Raw genomic sequence first — 22303 nt, forward strand, 5'->3', positions numbered from 1 at the left:
TTGGGAATTGTGAAAATAATGATAAGGACTTGAAGCCTAATGGTGTAGGTTTAGCATGTATACACGTTACATGTTCATTATTAAGAATGAAAGTAAAGTACATCATGGGGTCAGGTCACATTCCTGTCTCTTAGCTGTCATTTAGAACTTAAGCTATCTTTTACAATTTGATTTTGTTCCAGTTTCTCTTTTGTGTTTAATTATATATGACATTTCATAAGTTACAGTCTTATTACTAAATTATGTCTGTCTGTCATCCCAAATGTAACTGCATTTCAGTCAAACTTGTAGTGGCTGTATGTAGTTTGTACAGTATTTTAAAATCTTTTTTTCAGTTGAAATATATTATGTAGGGATCAGTTTTCAGTGAGAAAATATTCCTATTTTACATCTTTCTGTGAACTGCATATATCAACGATTACAAGTATTTTGGAACTTTATTAACATAGAGTATACAACTTAGGTGCAGAATGCTCCCGTTCTAGACACGTTTGACCAATACTTTGTCTTCAGGCTTTGTTACAGCACAATGTCTGAGGATTAAAATAAATTCTGGTTTTATTTATATATTTCTCTAGTTTTAAGATCATGCAACTGAATAACAACTGAAAATTATACACTTACATTAAAAAATTCTTAAAAAAACTTCTTTCATTTATATTTCACAAAGCTTTTTTATATTTATTCCATTAAAGAAAGCAGACAGTGACACCCTAAGAAGTCATCCTTGATAGTTTGTATGTTACAAAGATACATCTGTAATATCTTTTATATCTGTAAAAGAAAAAAGCCAATTTAAAACAGACAACCCAATCAGTTTTCTTTGATGTGTTTAAAATATCTGAAAATTGGCATGTCAAAGCTAAACTGAACTGTGTAAGTAGACTGACCTTTTTTTAGGAACTAGCCATTGATTTTTTTCTTTCTATTTCCAGTGTTGGTGTTTCACGATCAAAAGATGTACCTCCGTTTGGTCCACCCATTCCCAAAGGAGTAACTTTCCCCAAATCAGCCGTCTTTAGGGACTTCCTTTTAGCCAAAGTTATTAATGCTGAAAATGCGGCACATAAATCAGAGAAATTCCGAGCCATGGCCACAAGGACACGTCAAGAATACTTGAAAGATCTGGCAGAAAATTTTGTTACCACAGCTACAGTGGATACTTCAGCAAAGTTTAGCTTTATTACTTTAGGGGCAAAAAAAAAGGAAAAAGTCAAACCAAGAAAAGATGCGCATCTATTCAGTGTTGGAGCAATTATGTGGAATGTGATTGCACGAGATTTTGGCCAGTCTGCTGACATTGAATGTCTTCTTGGAATCTCCAATGAATTTATCATGTTGATTGAAAAGGAATCAAAAAATGTTGTGTTTAACTGCTCCTGCAGAGATGTTATTGGATGGACTTCTGGATTAATGAGCATCAAAATATTTTATGAAAGAGGAGAATGTATTCTTCTGTCTGCAGCAGATAATTGTACTGAAGACATCAGAGAAATTGTTCAAAGACTTGAAGTAAGTACAGTTTCTAAACTGGAATTCCAAATTTTAGATTTTTTTATGAAGAGTTACTTGTCTACATCTCCTTTGAGATATAATTAAAAATGTTCTATGTTTATATTTTGAGAGTGGTTTCAGTCTTCAGAGAGCATTACAAATGATAATCCTTACAAGAGCATGTGAGATAAGTGTTATCAACCCATTTTCAGGGATGAGGAATCTGAAACCAATAATCTGATACGTTTGCCCAAGGCCACAGATGGCTTCAGTGTCAGGATTGCAAAGATAAGCTTTTGTCTGTCTTGCTGTAGCCTCTTCTCAAATCTCACCTTTATAGGCAGAAATATACCTTAATTTAGAAATATACAAAATATACTCTAAATTTTTATAATAACCCATTAGCAGATAAATTGTATAAGTGATTCTGCCGATCTGTTCCTCTACACTGGGCAACTGTGGCAAGTGAAGAGAACTAGGCCAATTAATGCCAGTTTTTACAGCTGACTAGGTAAAGTTTTTCAAACACTTGATGACACTGTTAGCACAACTGTACTGGAGCTATTTCAGTCAGTACAAACAAGCTGACAGGAATGCCAAGGTAAAATTGTTGATGCATTTAAAGTGGTTACACTTTGATCTTAATTTAAATTATCTAGATGGTCTGAGTATTGTTTATATTAGAATGCCTGGCACTAAAAGAAATCATTATGCTTACCATTTTCACACTGAAACAGTTGTATTGCAGCTGATGTTTTAGGGCCTCCCTAGCTCTGCAGTCACATTTAGCATTGTTCAATATCATGCTCTACATTTTGATACAGAAGCTCAGAAGTGACCATTACAGCGCTAAAAAGCATTTAAAACTCTGATTCCACACTTCATCTACATACTTTTAAAACCTTTTAAGTGACTCAAAACACAGCTAAGGTCAACAACCAGCAGATGCTGAAGAGGAAAGCTCAAACTGTGATGTAATGTCAAACTTCAGTGACCAGATAATTAACCCTTTTCAGTCACTAGTAAAAGCATTTCTTAAAACCAGTGACTAACTAAACAAGATTGTCAAAGAAATAACTATATTTTATTGTCTGGGTTTAAATCACACAGTTGAATAGGAAACCTATCTGAATATTCAGATAAAGCAAAGATGTGAAAAGCAGAGACTGTGCTTTTGGTTTGGATGGAAAGAAGTCAGTTCAGGACTAAAAAAAGGGCTGGTATTTGTCAGTCTAGAATCAGATCTATTTGTAGGGGAGAATATCTAGTGATATAAAGTAGAAAGGGCAGCAAAAGCAAACTGTAGATTAACTTGATGGGCTGTTCTTGAGGACAGAAAAAGCAGTGGTCTGATCATTAGGATATCAGAGAATGGCAGAGTGATACAAGATTAAACAAAATCCCTGAATGGATCTCTAGACAAGAATCTGAGTAGACAAAATTTCCTTCGAAGCCTGTATACTAAAAAAAAAATTCACCTTCTTCATAGGACTTAGAGGATTTTTGTCTTTTAATTTCATCTGTATTAAGTGAATTCAGAGAAGCTGGCTCTTAGTTCATGCGTAGCCACACGTTCAGTGAAACAGCAACCAAATAAGCAGAATGATCTATTTAGAAGTGGAGCAGTACCATGTTTTATGTGACATTGCTATGTAACATGTAGTGTCACTTTTTAGGGGATAAACTTGTGGAAGACTTGATCTCCCGGAATCTTTTCTATTAAGAATACATGAATCTTTGACAGGAATGTTTTATCTTCTTCTCTCTTAACCTGTGACTATTTAGCTAACTTGAAGAAGAGATGTTGAGTGCTTTGAGTTGGGGAAATCCATATACTTTGGTTTGTGCATTCATTCTGCTGTATCCTGTAATTGTGACATAATGATAAAAAGGTGTCTGTCCCCTTACCCCCCACCAAGAATATTGTGTAGTTTCATAAGGATAAAATTCCATCTGTCATTTGGGCTCCTTATTGTCATAGCATGTTCTTTTTTACTGTGTGACTAAGTTTTGTATGTGTTTTAGAAACTTGCCACAGAAGTGCAGGGAAACCAGTGAGAGGTGAAAACTCCATTTTTCACATATCTGGTTCATAAATTCTGAAAGTCTTGCTTAAGAATTAGTCATAACTGAAGATGAACCTCAGGGCTACAAAAAATAAAAGGGCTAAAGCTTAGTGCTGTCAGCATGCCATATCACTCTAGTACTGTATGTACCGTTGTAAATACAAAAGAAAGCTCTGCTTAAAATTAAAAGCCTCTAAAAGATACCAAAAGCTCAGATCTGAACAACAACAAAGGAAATAGCTGCCTTTTTTTTTTTTTTTTAATAGGAAGACTCAGAACATGATTTTGTAAATAAAATTTAAAGTTGGTTTCCTGGACATCTCAAGAATAACATTCACATTTTAACTTTGAAGCCTACATCTTCAGAAATAACTGGAAGGTTTTTTGACTTATGAAGTTTAGAGCAGCCTAAATTTGCCAGGCAATGATTCTCAGAATATCAAATTCTTGCAAGGTCTTTCTCCAGTATTTCACAGCTCATGGAAGATTAGCCCCTAATGAATGAGGGCTAACTGTATTTCATTGCCTTGAGTTTATCACAGGTTAAAAGCACTAGCATAGGCCAGCTCCCTCAGGTCAGCAAACTTACAGTTGCTCATGGGTTTGTGGCATCTTTTTCTTGTGTGTGCAAGTTCTGTTTTTTTCTGCTGAGTGACAGATACATGTATAGAAATATTTTATAAAGGCAATAGTGTTTTAAAACTAAGGTAACCAAAACTGTGACTTTCGGTCACTGACCAAGTTGCAGGTCTAAGTTACACAAATAGAATCATAGAATCGTAGAATGGTTAGGGTTGGAAAGGACCTTAAGATCATCTAGTTCCGCACCCCCCTGCCGTGGGCAGGGACACCTCACACTAAACCATGTCACCCAAGGCCTCGTCCAACCTGGTCTTGAACACTGCCAGGGATGGAGCATTCACAGCCTCCCTCGGCAACCCATTCCAGTGCCTCACCACCCTTACAGTAAAGAACTTCCTCCTTATCTAAACTTCCCCTATTTAAGTTTGAACTTGTTACCCCTTGTCCTATCACTACAGTCCGGTCAGCAACTGGATTGGGTATGAAGTACAAGTTAGGCCACTCATCTCTGCCTATTTTTCAGCTGTATTGTATATCTGATCTGTCTGCACAGCTGCACAAGTGCTAATGAGATACAAGGGACAGCGTAGTGGTGGTAGGGTCTTAGATCAGTTCAAACCTCCCATGAAACTGCAACTCATCAACTGCCTCTGACTAAGGCAGTGAAGGAAGTGGTTTGTGACAGCTTCACCCAGTCACAGCACCAACATCTTACTAGCTGCACGGTCCCATTCCCTCTCCATGTAGTCCTGAATTAGGGAAGCACACAGTGAACAAGGGAGCTAGGCTGCCCAGACTCTGGCTCAAGTAGACAATGACAGTGGAGAATGGCTCTTCCAAAAGAGCCTCCTAAATTAAGCTCAAGCTATAAAACAACTTTTGCAAAGACCTATCTTACACAATGGACTATACAGGACAGTAGCCTCCTAACAGGCACCTTAAATGAGATGCCTAAGTTGAGTAATGTGTGTATCTTTAAAGGTCCAATATTTGCCCTCTAGTGTTATAGACCAGTGTGATATCTTTGAATTATATGCATTATGAGCAATGATTTTTCTATAATATTTCACAGTGGTTAAGATTTTACTCTACATTGTACTGACACAGCTAAAATGCATACTGATTTGGTGACACTGACAGAAGGGAATGCTAGGGTAACTGTCAAGCTTACCTTTTAAGCTTGGACTAGAATTTAGTCTTAGTCTGGTGCAGTATCCCAGCATATGTGCTATTGTATGATTATGTTTTACTGGGCAAAACTGTTGAGGACTTGTTACGTAGTATGTAGAAATAAGCCTGCTTAGGAAAGCCTAAATTTGAAGGATGTTGGCTATTCCATATTAGAGATTTACTTTTCATTGAATATGAAGAAAGTAATTTCTTTGTTTCCAAATTTCCCAGTGACATGGAAAATCCTACCTCATTTTAGTGATATCTGCATCTGCAGATGGTGGTAGTTAGGAATCTGACTACAAGGCAAAATAAATCAAAACTATTTTCATTGCTATGATCTTGAGGAAGAAAAGCTGCAAAAACTAAAGCATTTCACTCAATTTGGCTCATGTTATATCTCAAGTTTAAAACTATCTTAATATTGAACTAAAAATGCCTGCACTCTTATAATCAGTCACCAACTAGAATGAAGTAACTAACAGGACAGTATTTTGCTTGTTTTATGTTTTGAAACTAAAGCAGCTGTTAAGTTTTCAATGAGATGGAAATGGTATTGTGTGAATGTTGGGCAAGGGGGAAGGAACCTGACAAGGGCCAGCTGCTTGCTCTGCAGATGTAAGAATTTTAGCATTGTGAAATGTTTTTTTTTTCATTTAGTTTTGTATAGAAACCTTAATTCAACCACAAATCTTTAAATAATCAGTATTAGTATACTAAAGATATCTCTGTCTTTGCAATTTACACCTTTTTTATGTTTGAAAACGGATCTGTTTGTGTCCCTGAAGAGGTGAGTGTCCTAACACTTTTGTAACAATCTGATACTTCTTTAGATAGTGACCAGAGGATGTGAAACCACAGAAATGACCCTTCGGAGGAATGGGTTGGGCCAACTTGGATTCCATGTGAACTTTGAAGGGATAGTGGCAGATGTGGAGCCCTTTGGTTTTGCATGGAAGGCAGGCCTACGGCAAGGGAGCCGCCTGGTTGAGATCTGTAAAGTGGCTGTGGCAACTTTGACTCATGAACAAATGATTGACCTTTTACGTACATCAGTGACAGTAAAAGTGGTGATTATTCAACCACACGAGGATGGAGCACCTAGAAGGTAATGAGCAACAGTTCTCAATATGACATTTTTATCTGTTTGGTTTTTTTTTTCTCTGGTATTGCTTAAATGATGGCTCTTTCATTGGAGGCCCTCAGGAAGTGGGTATTATCTCTCATGTTTAGTGATAATATTGTTGAGGCTTTTAAAGCAGTCTTTTTCCCAAAACCACTCTTGGCTTTCAACAGAAGATAAAATGGATCTTATAAGAAATTTAATGGAAAATTTATATTTATATGCCTGTGAAACAGTAAGAAGTAAACTTTAGTGCATCATGACTGAGCTGTTATGAAAGCTGATGTGACTTCTTTTCTTCCACAGGACAATTTTATATTTTAATACTAAATTTGAAAATTGAAAATCCTTCTCTGAAAACTGTACCTTGTCTGTCTTTGACATTTCTGTGACTCCTGACTATTGAAAAAGATGTGGTTTATTTTTTCTTATGTTAACATTTTTAAAAAGTTGTAGAATATTGGGTTCTGGAACAGATATGGTACCAAGTTTTCGAGTCTTCCTCACTTTCTGCAGGTATCTAATTTAGTCATATTAAATAATGAATTAAAACAGTGAAATCATCAGTTAAAGCAAAGAAATCTTGTTCAGTATGAAATAAATGCTCACATGCTCAGGAAAAGACTGTAATAAAGGTTATTATAGTGAATGTACCACATGTTTTCAGGGTTGAAATGCGATTTCCTTTTGTTGGTGTTCCATTTTTGGTGACAAAGATTTTTGCTCTTTTCTCATTTTTTAATATTATGAGGTAAAGAAGTAGGGAAAAATTAAAACTTTCTATTATTGGGGCTTTATTTCTCATATCCCTTCTCTAGGCACTGTTAATTTGTCTCATTCCAAATAAGAACTGTACCGAGTAATCAAATTACTTGTCTTCTTGTAGAAGGCCAACTTTAAATCTCTTGTTGATTTTTAATTTAACAGAAAAAACATTAGATGTGTTGCTTTTGGCAAGAAAACAAGCCATAAAATTTTACGTAGCATGCAGCAGTATGAAGTTGCTGCCAGTTGTACACGAGTACTGTTTAACTGGTGGCAATTCTCCAAGCAGTCATTGGCCTGATGAATGACACAGAAGTGCTCTCCCCTGTCTCAACCTGTGCGTTGATGTGTTGGGTTCTTTTCTGAAGAAAATGCCTGTGAATGTAGAATACCACCGGTTTGCTTAGTTGGATAGAATTTGCAATTAAGCCTCACTTTGCTTAGCTTTGCTATTCTCACCATCTGCTTCTGGGTAGGAATTTTCATGGACTTGTTTGGTATACATTTCCAAGCTGTTTACAGAATATGAGCCTAATGAGCAGATCCTATTGTATGGAAGGTAAAAATGCGTATTTTATAGGCCCTGATGGAAAAATACATACTGTATGAATTGTTTGTATCTTCTTTGATGCAGTTTTGGAAGTAAAATGTTGAAATCCTGAATCAGCATGATACATGGCACTCAGACTATGTGTAGGAAGAGTTCTAACTGAGTGTCACCAAACTGGGAAAAATCTGCAAAAGCTGCTTTTGTTTGTTTTGGCTTTGATTTTGGTTTTCATTTTTAAATCTGTGTGACTATTACTAAGGAAAATGTTTTGGTTTTTTTTTTTTTGGCTATTTCTCTATGTCACAAACCCAAAGCATTTATGTGTAAGTTTTCAGTCTCATCTCCAGCATAAAACAGAAATCTTCATTAATGTCTCTTTCTCACAAATATCAAGTTCACACTGAAACAGAAAACTCCTCATTTCCCTCTTTGTGTTCACAAAATATATTAGTGATTTTGATTGCCCATCCTAAAAGTGATCTGATATCCAGAGAGTTTTGAGATTGCCTTTTCTTAATGTTTGTAATCTAAACAAAGCAGACAGAAAGCAATATGGATATCATGTGACAAGTCTTAGAGTTTCAGTTGACAAACACAACCTCTATGACATTGTAAAATTTATTAAAGAATGGGGGAATGAGGAGAAGCCAGAAAGACATAAATTACCAGAGGCTTGGAGAAAGGAGATAAATCTATCACACCTATTTAACTAGCTAAAACTTGTGCAAATCCATCTTCCTGTCTCCTACTCAGTTGTTTGTCTTAGCCATCTGCAGTGTCTTATCTTGCAGAATTGTAGAAACAGAGGAGAGTTGAGACTGAAAGGGACCTCTGAAAATTGTTGAGTTCCAACCCCATTGCTCAAAGGAAGGTCAGCTTTAGCAGATTTCTCAAGGACATCTTCACTGGGTTTTCAATATATCTAAGGATGGAGACTCCACAACTTTGGTTCCAGTGTTCAATCATCCTTACAGTAACAAATGTTTGTGCTTACACGTAAGTGGAATTTCATGTATTTCAGTGCGCACACATTACCTCCTGTGCCTTCACTGAATACAACTCTGAAAAGTCTTACCCTGTCATCTTTTCTCCCCATCACCCCATTGGGTATTTATACACATTGATAAGATCCCTCCTGAGCCTTTTCTTTCCCAGGCTGAACATTTCTAGTGCTCTCAGCCTCTCCTGGTGTTTCAGATGCTCTGATCCCTTAATCATCTTTGTAGCCCTTTGCTGGACTTAACTCGAGTGTGTTCATGTCTCTCATGTACTGTGGTGTCAGGTTTACCCAGGAAATTACAGGCCGTAGTTTTGGATGTAAAACAGAAGTATCTGGAGAACTATAATCCACTTGACAGGAAATGCCACTGTCCTTGAAGAATCCATACATGGCTATATAGGGTAGACTGAATTCTCTGGGTGATTTCCAAAACATATCTGTGAGAAACAGTTAAAATAGGTGTGTCAGCTCATCAGGAGAGAACTTTTTTACTGTCAAATAGCTCTAATAATGAGACCTCACCTGGAGTATTGTGTGCAGTTCTGGTGTCCTCAACATAAAAAGGACATGGAACTGTTGGAACAAGTCCAGAGGAGGGCCCTGAGGATGATCAGGGGACTGGAGCACCTCCTGTATGAAGACAGGCTGAGAAAGTTGGGGCTGTTCAGCCTGGAGAAGAAAAGGCTGCGTGGAGACCTCATAGCAGCCTTCCAGTGTCTGAAGGGGGGCTATAGGGATTCTGGGGAGGGACTCTTCATTAGAGACTGTAGTGATAGGACAAGGGGTAACGGGTTAAAACTTAAACAGGGGAAGTTTAGACTGGATATAAGGAAGAAATTCTTTACTGTAAGGGTGGTGAGGCAATGGAATGGGTTGCCCAGGGAGGTTGTGAATGCTCCATCTCTGGCAGTGTTCAAGACCAGGTTGGACGAGGCCTTGGGTGACATGGTTTAGTGTGAGGTGTCCCTGCCCATGGCGGGGGGGGGGGGGGGGGTGGGGGTGTGGAACTAGATGATCTTAAGGTCCTTTCCAACCCTAATTATTCTATGATTCTGTGATTCTAAATAACACTCAAAACGTATAGATATATAGATATTCCTTTCAAGGTTGGGGGTGTGTCAGTCCTTGTACGTACTGAACAAGTATAGAGGAAAGATGGTTCAAAAGCAGGAGAAACATTTGCATGTATGCTCCAGTAATTATTGCTTCCATTCACAGTTGGTTTTAGAGATTTTCTTCAAAGAAACGATACTTCAGTCTGTCTGGCATTTGTAGAGCGATAGGTTTGGATGTTGAAATAAGAACCTTGAAAGTTTGCCTCGTCTAGTTCAGACACGAAGTGTTTTTTCCACAGTGAATAGATACGAAAATACGTTCATCTTTGTTTCGACAAGAACCAGTTGCATCAAAAATTGACATTCATTTACAAGGATATAAATATAATTTTAGCAAAAAAAAAGGAAAAAAAACAACAAAACATTCATAGAATCATAGAATGATTAGGGTTGGAAAGGACTTCTAGTTCATTGGTTGGAAAGATCATCTAGTTCCATCCCACCCCGGCCGTGGGCAGGGACACCTCACACTAGACCATGTTGCCCAGGGTCCTGTCCAACCTGGCCTTGAACATTGCCAAGAATGAAGTATTTACCACTTCTTGAAAAATCCCATGTATCATTTTATTCATGCCCATCTTTCATGTACTGAGATATTCAGTAGATTCCCACTGCTTGAAAGAGGTCTGCTTAGCTCTGTCCACTAGATTTTAGGAAACACAAAGCAACAAGGACTTTCTTTTTAGGTTGCTTATTAGCACTGGTTCCTTGCTGGGATCAAATTCACAAGTGAGTTTACATGTATTAGACATGAGTGCCATGGAATGTCTTGGGAATTACACTCTTCAAATGAAAATGAGTTTCAAGTGTGCAAGGGTGTTTCCAAAGTAGTCCCAGTTGCTTGGAAAAATATCTGCTGAAATGGAGATCTTTAATCAAGTTCTTGTTTTTTTTTCTCTGTCAGCTCAGCCACAAATCATCCTCAGTCCATCAGCCTTTTATATTTTAAAAGAAAACCAAAAGTTATACACATGCATACACAGAAAATATTAGCAATGAACTAATGACTTTTTGTGTGTGTGTGAACTGTCTTGTATTAATTTATTTCAGCATGAAAATAAATTACTTGGATGTTGAAGGTGCTTACAAAGGAGTGTTAGAGTGATTAGGAAATTACTGTAGAAAATTTTTCTCAAGAAATGCATTCCATTACTTAATGTAGATCCTTCTACCTATAGCCTTGATAGCAGTATATGCAAAAGCAATCATGGAATAAGGCCTTTCATTTACTACCCTGTAAAATTAATGAACCGGAGACAAAGCTCCTGCTGTTTTCAGTTTGCTCCAGCAATTAAATAATCATGCACAAATTGAGAAATCATAATTATTTGCATGGCACCAGACTGATATTTAGATAGAAAGAAGAAATTGCTATTTAAAACATAAATTATTCAAATTACAAAGCAGTATTAGAAAACACATGCTGGTCATTGTATTCAGATCCAAATCAGTATCCTTGTGTCATATTTGTTTCTATGCTATATCTTTCCCTTCAGAACTGTTGATTTGTTCTTCTGTTATTGTATTACTTTGTACCGCACTGCAGCAGCTGGAATTATACACATTTTAACAGGAGAGTAATAGTATTCATTCTGATTTGCCACTGGTGGTGTCAATGTAATGCTTAAGGGCGCTATATCCTTAGTCAAATTCAGTCGAGGAATTCAGGTACTTCTAAGTCCATTTTAAACAGTAGATTCTGCTACAATCTTACTACATTGAAACTTATATTTCTGTTGTAGTTCAACTACCATTATATATAAAAAGAAACTTTTTAAGAAACAGTTCTTAGAAAGTTAAGCAAGCAAGCAAACAAACAAGACTTTAGGCAAAATTTGCAGGGATGGGTGAGAGACAAGGAGCTCAAGATCTGTAGCAGCTGTAGTTTCTAACTGTTGGTCTGAACAAGTAACATACTTTTTACTGCTGTTGTAGGCAATTTTGAAAATAGAAATACTGTAGCAGCTATGACTGAAACTGCCTCTGTGCTGTTACCAAGTACTACTGCATGTCTTTTGCAGTTGTTTTATTCTCTTAAACTTTGCAAACTCTGTCTTACGAAGAAAATGGGGATAATGACTTTCTATATTTTCCAATCAGGATGCTTGTTCCTCTTAAATGATTGTGATCTTGTTAGACAGGTGTGTTTGTAGGGCGTTTTTAAAGTAACAGATAACCAGCAGAGTAGACAATGCTTAGAAAATTTTTTGTAGGAAGTGGAAGGGTTTATTTTGTGGAGGAGTTCAAATCTCCCCAGAGTGATTGCCACAAGCTAGTGGGATAGTTCATAGGGCCCTTCAGATTATTAATTTTATTCATTTTTTTAATTAAGCTGTCTGAGCTAGAAAGAAGTCTGGTCTAGAACTGCTGGCAGGATGCTGCCAGGTGAACAACACTCGAGGCAGGTTAAAGCAGAAAAACCTGAAACTGAACTTCTGGTTGTTAAGTACAATTTAGATGTGCCAAAGGTTTTAATTACCACCCCTGCTAGTAACTAAGAAGGCTACAAATATTGAAAACTCTAGATTATGATGGTTTTTAGATATAGACTCATAGAATCATAGAAAAGTTAGGGTTGGAAAGGACCTTAAGATCATCTAGTTCCACCCCCCCCTTGCCATGGGCAGGGACACCTCACACTAAACCATGCCACCCAAGGCTTTGTCCAGCCTGGCCTTGAACACAGCCAGCGATGGAGCATTTACAACCTCCCTGGGCAACCCATTCCAGTGCCTCACCACCCTTATAGTAAAGAATTTCTTCCTTATATCCAGTCTAAACTTCCCCTGTTTAAGTTCTAACCCATTACCCCTTGTTCTATCACTACAGTCCTAATGAAGAATCCCTCCCCAGCATCCTTGTAGGCCCCCTTCAGATACTGGAAGGCTGCTCTGAGGTCTCCACGCAGCCTTCTCTTCTCCAGGCTGAACAGCTCCAACTTTCTCAGCCTGTCTTCATACAGGAGGTGCTCCAGTCCCCTGATCATCCTCGTGGCCCTCCTCTGGACTTGTTCCAACAGTTCCATGTCCTTTTTATGTTGAGGACACCAGAACTGCACACAATACTCCAGGTGAGGTCTCAGGAGAGCAGAGTAGAGGGGCAGGATCACCTCCTTTGACCTGCTGGTCACGCTCCTTTCGGTGCAGCCCAGGATACGGTTGGCTTTCTGGGCTGCGAGTGCACACTGAAGCTGGCTCATGTTCATTTTCTCATTGACCAACACCTCCTTCTCTGCAGGGCTGCTCTGAATCTCTTCTCTGCCCCAACCTGTAGCTGTGCCTGGGATTGCTCTGACCCAGGTGTAGGACCTTGCACTTGGCATGGGTAAACTTCATAAGGTTGGCATCAGCCCACCTCACAAGCATGTCAAGGTCCCTCGGGATGGCATTCCTTCCCTCCAGTGCATCAACCAGACCACACAGCTTGGTGTCATCGGCAAACTTGCTGAGGTCACGCTCAATCCCACTGTCCATGTCAGCAACAAAGATGTTGAACAAGACTGGTCCCAACACCGATCCCTGAGGGATACATATTATCAGAAGAACTAGCATTAAGAAAATACAATTATATTAATTGGAAAAGGTAACTTGGAAAAGTTAATCCTCTATATCCAACAAAAAAATGAAATGGTAGAAAATACTTAACTTTCTTTACTGTCAGAATTACTGTACTACTTATAACATCATTACTTCAGGGAAGGAGACATGCAGTATGATTTAGCCTGATGGTGATCCTTGGTAAAAATGAACTCTGCCAGAACTCTGGTTAGAAGCAGATTTCAAATTAGGCTGTTAAAAGTGCAAGTCTTAATAGAAGGTCAGTGTCACAGTAATACTCTTTGGCTCTCCCTCTCACCATGAAGTCTTTGCCAATCCTCCTGCCCTTGAAAGGGTGGCAGCACCAGCAAACAGCAGTTCTTAGGCATAATGTATGGGCTGCCCTCTTTCCCATCTTTAATATTTTATGAACCGTGTGCTTTGTCTTTTCATTAAATAACCAAAACATTATGGTTTTCTTCTGAGGAAAAAAAGACATTTTTGTTGTTTAAAAAAAAAAAAAGGTTTCTCTCTCTTTTTATAAATCCTTTTGAGCTTTATTCTTCCCAATATAGTACTCAAAGGGTGTATAAACTTGGGCTTTGATAGTAGATATAGTTTGCATTTTAATGTCTTCCTTAAATTAATTGTATTTAAGAGAGTCAGGCTTTCATAAGTGCAGTGTTACTATAGTGTTACTACATGTTACTATGCAGTGTTACTTGGATCCTTGGAAAGCTGAAATTTTATTGCATGATCATCTTTTTCTATTTTGATTTGCATTGAAACAAAGGAAAACCTAGGCAATGTATGTGACATACGGTCTCCATGCAGAAATAGTCTAACAGAGCTATAAGCTAAAAAGGTACAAAGTTGAAAATAATTATCTGATGCTTATCACATATCTCATCCAAGTAAGAAGTCTTTGAGTTTTTAATACATTTCATTATGAATGAACTGATAGAAGGAGTTAGTTATAATTGCTAAAGTTTATTATGTGTATAGTTGTCATAGTCAAGCAGAAAATAACAGAAATGCCAGGCAAAGCTCCAGTTGTCTCTATGGAGACAATTATTTAACATGTTTTAAAAAAATATCAAGAGAAGCACATGTTTTGGCCATTTTGAAGCTTAACATATTGCCTGCTCAGTTCTGGGTCAGCAGTTTTTCATTGTAAATACCTTGGGGTATATATACCTACAATTATATCAAACCTTTCTTGGATCCATTTTAGTTATGTTGGGCTTGGAATGTGCAACATCTCTGCAGAAATTGCAAGTGGTTTGATCTTCACCTCACTGAGAACTCTTGGGGTTCATGGTATCATATTCAGATTGGAAAGGGGATTATGTGGTTCAACCTCCTGCTCAAAATTGATTCAGATATGAGGCCGAACCAGGTTATTCAGGGCTTTCCCCAGTTAGGGATTAAAAAACTCCAGGGGTAGACACTGCGTAACCTCTCTCTCTGGGAAACATTTTACTTGGGTGTCTTTGAGAGGAAACGTTTGTGTTTTCCTGTATTTCCTCATGTGTGGTCTTAATTCTCTCTCCGGTGTCTTAAAAAAAACTTCAAAATTGGGATTCGTTCCAAATTCAGAACTTTCAGAGCTCAAAGACTTAGATCTCCATTTGGTACTGTTCCCCCTGCTTCAGTTGTCCTTTCTGTTACTCCTCATTTCCATTTCTTAAATTGGAGAATGATTTAACTTTTACATCCCTGTCATTGGTTTTACAGTTCTTAAAATTTAGTGGTGAATTTTGAAGGCTCCTTAATGTCACAAAAATCTTTCCTATTTATCTTTTTCCCAGTAATTCTTCTTTCTTGCCAGTAGCTTCTCAAGCCTATATTCCCCACAACTGTTTTCTTTTGATGTAGCTGTTCTCTTCTCTGGGATTTGGAAATGTGACTTGCTCTGCTCTTACCATACTGATCATACAAGTAAGCCGAGCACCTTCATTGGTTTGGGTTTTTTCTCCTCTCTTATTTCCTGACTAGGTCCTTTCATCCAGCATCCTGTCTGTATTTCTCTAGTTCTTTTTTTTTTGTACAACAGTGCAAGTGTAGAAGCTCTTAGGAGACCTCTAAATTGTTTGTCAGCTCACCAGTACAAAGATTCTGTTTAAAAGTGGATAGCAACAAAGACCAGAAGGACAATGAGTTTATCTTCATAACAAAAGGTTTGTCAGTTTCAACTCATCAGCTCTATGAAGGGACCGTTGGAGTTCTCACTTACTTACCTTAACCTGGAGTGATAGTGGGCAACAGCCTTATCTGAGGTTGCCATAAGCAACTGCATAGATCTGTTGTGCTATTAAATTACTGTAAAATAAAACTGATTTACCGTTTTTCAAATGACATCTCTTTTGATGCAGTATGACTACTGTCAATAGGTTTCCTAGACCTTGGAATTTTTGCCTTGACTTTTTTAGCAAAGTTATCTTAGACCATTTGAATTTTATCTAATGACTGAAGTTAATATAGGGAGTCAGTGGAGTCACTGGGTTACCTTCAAGGAACACATCAGTGTCAAGGAACGGAAAATATATGTATGTCTTACTTAACTACTCAGTGAGTCTAAACAAAACTAAGCTACTAAATTCTTACTTTAAGTTCCCTACAATTATGTGATTACTAATCTATGTTTTATTATGTGGATTTAATAGCTTGCATGATGAGTCCTCAGTCTCATTGTGACACTTTGTGGGAACTGCTGTAGGGTAAGAACAAACAAGCACTGTAATATAAGTGATTACTTTCAAATGCAAAGTTTGAGTTTAAAAAAATGCAATTCCTTATTGTACTTTTAGATAAAGACTCCTTATTGAGCAAGAATAAGTGTTTTAAATAGAAATGTTGATAGTAAGAGATTATTTATCAGTGTAATTCAACAGTGTGCACCAATGATTACTCTTCTATCCCTGAGTCCACCGTAGTGGTTCAGAGCTGTGATGCATTGAACTAAAGCTTAATTGTAACCAGTTATTTTAGTTTCATTACTACCCTAACAAATTGTCCATGATGCACGAAATGTGTGGATAGCTAGGACCAAACACCAAAGGCATTCCCAGCAGCAGATAGTGGTAGGATATAACAGAGAAGGTGGCTTTTGTGTAGTAATTGAGGTGGCAAACTGCTAGCATTGTAACTAGCATCCTTGCTTAAGCTAGGCTGTTCACAGAGCCTTTTACAGAGCCTTTTTATGGAATATTTAGTTAATATTGAAAGGTTTGGTTAACAAAGCTTGAAAAGTTTAATGGTCTGCTTGATAATTGTTTCAGAACATACATAATACTCCTTGTGGTAACGTTTGAATACTGCAGATTTTTATAGTGGACTCTTAAATTTAATACGCAGTCATGACCTGCTGTATCGTAGAGTCATGCTGTGTGTAATTGCAGAGTAGGTTTTATGAACCAAATTTTTAATAGGATAATATGGCTCTTGAATCAGAGAGATTAGTCTGTGCTTTATGTTGAAGGTTTGATTAAATTAATACTGAACTATAGTGAAGGACAGGAAGTAGTATCATTTCTAATGTGTGGTTAATGCTCGGTCACTTGCTTGGTAAATAACATGAGTCTGGTTTTCAAAATGTAATATTAGATGTAATTGGGAAAGATATTTGATATCCTATACTTGTTTAACATAAATTTAAATATCTTTTTCAGACCATAAAATATAGATTTGTCTTTACATATTCTTTTAAAGTGAATTTAAAAAAAATCAAAATTAAAAAATGAATTAAAAGCTGTCATTCAATACCAGTGCCAATGTGTATTCTTCATCCAGTGGAATAAGTAACAGTATTGTAAATAGAAGTTAGTTAATGGTTAAGTCTAAATATTTAATAGGAAATTGCATTTAATATCTTTTAATGCAAGATAACTTGCAGTTTGATCCATGGCAGGGGGTAGGGATCCAAATTGGACTGCAAGCATGAAGTGATTGATTCTTTCTTTCTCATGTAGGAGGTAGCTACAATTATGACTGCACATATCTCACTATACTGCAGTATTTGTTCTTTAGACACTGTTTGTGAGGTAATGAAACATAAATTTTCATGTAGGTGTTGAACTGATCAGTTCAAATGTGTCAAAGGAAGCCATATAAAGTATGTCCATTTTAACTGTGAATTTTTTGGGGGGCCAGTTGCAACAGTCATGTCGAGGCTCCATTTTGAATTTCAAGTAACATTGTCAGATTTTTATAGTGGTTTGAAACAGGGTTGGTTTTAAGCCTTTTTTTACAGGAACAGTGTCCTGAATATTTTTTTTCATTTGCCAGAGGAATGCATTTTCATAATACAAACAGATGTAACATTTTACAAAATTTTAAGTTCCTATTCTTTGTGGGAAATATTGTTGTTCTCTATTTTTATATCATGCTTTAGTTATTCAGTTAACAAGCTGAGTCAAACTAAATAGTAGTACCCATCCCTTTTGCCTTCAAAACCCATGGCTATTTTTACAGCACCCTAAAGTATTTGAAGGGGTATCTAATAGGGGATACAATGAGAATTACACACTATAGTTTTCTCAATTACCAAGACCAACTTAATAATAAAAGTTGGGGAGGGGATGGTTTGTTTCTAGCACATAAGGTCTATAGGATTGAAGAAGGGAGTGAAACGATACCAGGAAATCAGCAGATGATTGAAATTGGAGCCTACGTAATTGTTCAACTTCCTAACGAAGTAATGACAGACTATGCCTGCATGGCCACATGAAAAATTATGAAGTGCACTAAACAAATATAAACCTTACTATGTATGTCATCTGTCATTCTTTATTCTGTTTGGTTTGTATATAAAGCTTTGTGAAAGCCTTTAATTGAATAGTCAATCTTTGGTTAGGTTTTCCTTTAAGACCCCCCTGCATTCACACAACATGGACCACTTCTGGAAATTAATCAAGGTTGCATTGCTGGAGGCTTTTGTCTCATATATCTTGATCTTATTTGTTACAAGCAGTGAACAGGGAGGGAACTGTATGAGGAGAATGGTCTAGAGATATATGCAGTTAAATATTCCATTGGAGAAATGTATTCTATGTATGGTTCAACAGTAGAAATAGTTGCACAATTCTATGCAATTTGCTTAACTCAGCCTTTGCCTCATATTGGTGATTCTAGGAGCCCAACATGGGTTTTATGCTCTTCAGAAGTGTGAAATAATTTTAGAAATAAATACATGCACTGAGGTAGTTTGAAGTGGTGGTCTGAATAGCCCTGGCATTTTCATTTCCTTGTCTGATGGAGGGGACTAGTGGGGCTGTGTTCTCTCCATAGGGAAGCTTAAAACCAGAAAGTCATTATTGTGGTGCTTCCAGCGTATCCAGCTATGCTTTGTCAGCAGAGTTTATGCAGGTCAGATTTTGCTGGTGTGTTTAATACTGATATTTCTGATCAAAGAATAATCTTGAAAAAAATCCCCAGGAATTCTGTGTTGTGTTTTGGAGCATTCTAGTGACCCTTCTTCAGCTTGTCTTCATCACAGTGTCTTTTACCTTGCATTGGCTACTAATCTCCACTCTCAGTGCTTTATTCTTTGTGGTTTATAGTTCTTGCTTTACTTTTTTTGTATGCTTGTGTGCCATCAGGGACTGAGAGATAATGCTACAGGATAAACAATTTACCTATTCAGTACCACAAAATTTATCAGCCTGAAGCATTTGGCTTAATCAGACTGGGCATATACAGAGTACCTAGAGTGTAACTGCTGCAGTTGCACACACGTCTGTTCTTCAACAACTTTGAATAACATAGTTAGCATTTTTATAATTTATTTTTTTTCTAATTTGCTTACCAGAACACTGACAATGAAAATGTTCTTTTGGGGGTTTTGCTCAGAAACTTTAGTGCACAATAATTTGATGTATGCGATTCTATGCAGTTTATTTGAACTAATTATAATAAGTCATTTGTGCCAAAACATTTTCAGAGTGAAGACTGTAAACACTTTATATGCGCTCTCTTACACTTTTTCTAGGTGATTTTAATTTATTTGAGAATAGTGAATGCTGAGTTTTCAACAAAAGCAAATCTCAGTCAAGACTCAGCTCAATGGATACAGCAGAACTGTAGTTGGGACAGAGAAGCAAATTTTCAGTGTTTCTTACTTAAATGTAATGCATCACATTACAATTATTCAGGGTGTTTTCTTTATAGATGCTAATTTAGTACCCATTGCCTATCAAAAAATAATAAAGACAGCATGTGAAAATATATCTGCAGTGATAATCACTGCTGGCTTAACATGGGTGTGAAGCTTCTATTAATTTCTGAAACAGTAACCCTTAATTCAAGTGCAGCCTGAGTCTGCCACAAATATCCGACACACAAACTGATCGTTTGGGTAACGCAGTCACTACTTTTACCTGAATGTATACTTTCTGGGAATACTGTTAGTATTTAACTGTACTGTAAGCTTGAAGCGGAGGTTGCAAGTGTTGTGACTGTTCATGAGCTATCTCTTACTTCCACTTCCCCATTTCTCTTCCAGGCATAGACAACCTCAGGAAGAGACACATTAGAAAGTATACTTAGAAAATAAGTAGAAAAATATTTAGATGTCACTTAATCATTTGCATTGCAATGTATATGCTCTGTCATTTGGTGGGGACAAAGTGGGATTCTAAAGGAAAGTTCTCAGTCCCACTAAGAAACATTTAATTTGATGCAAAGCAACAAATGTATTTATGAAATCTAAACAAACTAAGTTGTTCTAGAAGAACTTGCTGTTTTCTGACTTCTGAATGCTTTGTTGCTGCTATTTTTTATTACATACAATTCAAGCTGCAGAGTGATTTATAAAAACCTGGTATTTTCTCCTTTTTGAAGAGCAAGGAGAGAGTTCAAAGTCCTTTGAGCACATGACATCAAATCCTTTATTTTGAAATGCTTCCTACCCAGTTGGCATGGTGGTTTTGAAGCATTTGAAAGGTTGTACAATGGTATATGAACACCTTTGACCACGTGAAAGAAAAATATGCATATATTTCTGTCTGTAGGATGCAAGATTTCTTTTTCTGTTCCCTCCAGTGAGACTGATTGGAGTTTTCATTTGTTCCACAGGGGTTGTTCAGAACTCTGTCGTATACCCATGGTGGAATACAAACTTGACAGTGAAGGCACCCCATGTGAGTATAAAACCCCTTTCAGAAGGAATACCACTTGGCATCGGGTGCCGACTCCCGCTGGGCAGCCTCTCTCTCGTGCCTCTCCAATCCTAGGAACATCTGACAGACTGCAGTGCCAGCAGCTTCTCCAGCAGGCTCAGACAGCCATTCCTCGCAGCACTTCCTTTGATAGAAAACTGCCAGATGGTGCAAGGTAATATACTCTTTGTTTAATGCCTGCCATTTTCCTAATGTTCCTTACTTTAGGTATCTTTCCTTTCTAGAACTTTAGTATACTTATGTTTAAACCTTATTTTGTTGAGTTTTTGCAGTAATTTTAATTCTGAGGTTATATTGAAGAGCATTCATTGGGCCCAGTTCGTCTACTTGAAACAAGTGACTTTAGCTGTCTGTGGTGGAAGTAGACTGTACTGAGAATCCTACTGCTGAGGACATCTGACCTTTCGCTTTAGGCCCAGATCAATGAAGTGGGAAACTGCCTTGTTATTTTTGATCTAAACAGTGTCCTGTCCCCCATCTTTTGGGAGCCTATTTAAACAAATAATGAGTGTAAATAAAATCAACTTATTCCTTTAAAAATTTATTCTTTAATCTCTTTACCAAGTTATTGGCATAGTTTCAAAGGGTTCTGTAACTCATTACCAGTCCTTATGCTTTGCTTTGCTTTTAATTAAACAAAGCAGAGCTTGTGATTTGAATATGTAACACCTCCTTAGAAGATGGGATGGTATCCTTAAATGTTAGCTCTGTTCTAATTAAATGATGATTCTTCATAAGATAAAAAATTATTTTTAAAGCTAAAAATTTGTAAATACATTTGACCTTTGAATTATTTAGATTATTTAGGAAAACTGTATGTCTTGAGCAGAACTCTCTGTCCATTATTGTGTGCAATTATTTTTGCTTATGCCCTTTTCCCATATTGTGATGTGGTTCTAATTTCCAAGGAAAAAAATACTCGATGTTGAAAATATCTAATTGATATGAAAATCTAAAGTAGCAATCTTAAATAGCTTTAAAAAAATGTAGATGAATTCGTAAAATACCACTGTTGTTACACTATTTTATTCAGTAGCAAAGAATTAGTGACTTTTTACACTATTTGAAATACACACAGGCGACAGTAGTACATGCTTGAAAATACACATATATCATGGTCTGGGCAATGCAGACTCCCAGTTATGACCATTTGATCATTTGTATTATTCTCCTCCTCCTCCTCTACTCCCCCCTTCTCACCTCCTGAAAAAAGGAGAGGTGCATTTCTGTAAGCATGTATTTGCCATTAATAAGACTTAAGTTTTTCCTAATGTCTTATTACTGAAATTTTCAGCAACATCTGGGATAAGGCTGGCTTTCCAACATAATACTCATTTCAAAAAAACTTCACAAACATAAACTGCATTTCTCACAATGCTCAGCAGAGTAAGTGAAAAAACTGCTAAGATAGAGGTTATCTCTTGCCATGAAGAAATTCCTGTATCGCTTAAACAAAACAAGTGTAATGCAGGAGTTGCTAGTCTGGGGAAGATGTAATACAGAGTATAAATAATGAAAAGAGAGAAAAATGATGAACATGTGGGTCTTTAAACATGAAAAGAAAGGTACCTAATTGTGAAGGTGTTTCTACATGGGAAGAAGCATAGTTGATGGGTTGGCAGAGAGATTGGCTTAAAAAAGAGGTTGAGGGTAAGGTTGATCAGTACTTAATAAGTAGTCTTGCAAGGATAAAAACGTGTTCTCAGGCTAGGAAAATGATGAAG

The 22303-nt window shown here is 37.1% G+C and overlaps 1 protein-coding gene across 5 annotated transcripts in view; it reads left to right on the forward strand.

The window, feature by feature from the left end:
- SIPA1L2 (signal induced proliferation associated 1 like 2) overlaps nt 1-22303 on the forward strand; it is a 148105-nt gene that overhangs the window by 89865 nt on the left and 35937 nt on the right. For all 5 annotated transcript variants that reach the window (XR_009746565.1, XM_061471267.1, XM_061471269.1 and 2 more), the window contains exons 9-11: nt 936-1512; nt 6146-6420; nt 20476-20733. Coding sequence is in view for 4 of the 5 variants with exons in the window: in XM_061471267.1 (XP_061327251.1) it covers nt 936-1512; nt 6146-6420; nt 20476-20733 (1110 nt within the window). In the remaining variant the exon portion in view is untranslated. The remainder of the gene's footprint in view (nt 1-935; nt 1513-6145; nt 6421-20475; nt 20734-22303) is intronic.

The sequence above is a fragment of the Pezoporus flaviventris genome, unplaced genomic scaffold, assembly GCF_033815535.1.
Source record: "Pezoporus flaviventris isolate CSIRO_AGI_PZ_B2104156 unplaced genomic scaffold, CSIRO_AGI_Pfla_v1 ptg000066l, whole genome shotgun sequence".
Lineage (NCBI taxonomy): Eukaryota > Metazoa > Chordata > Aves > Psittaciformes > Psittacidae > Pezoporus > Pezoporus flaviventris.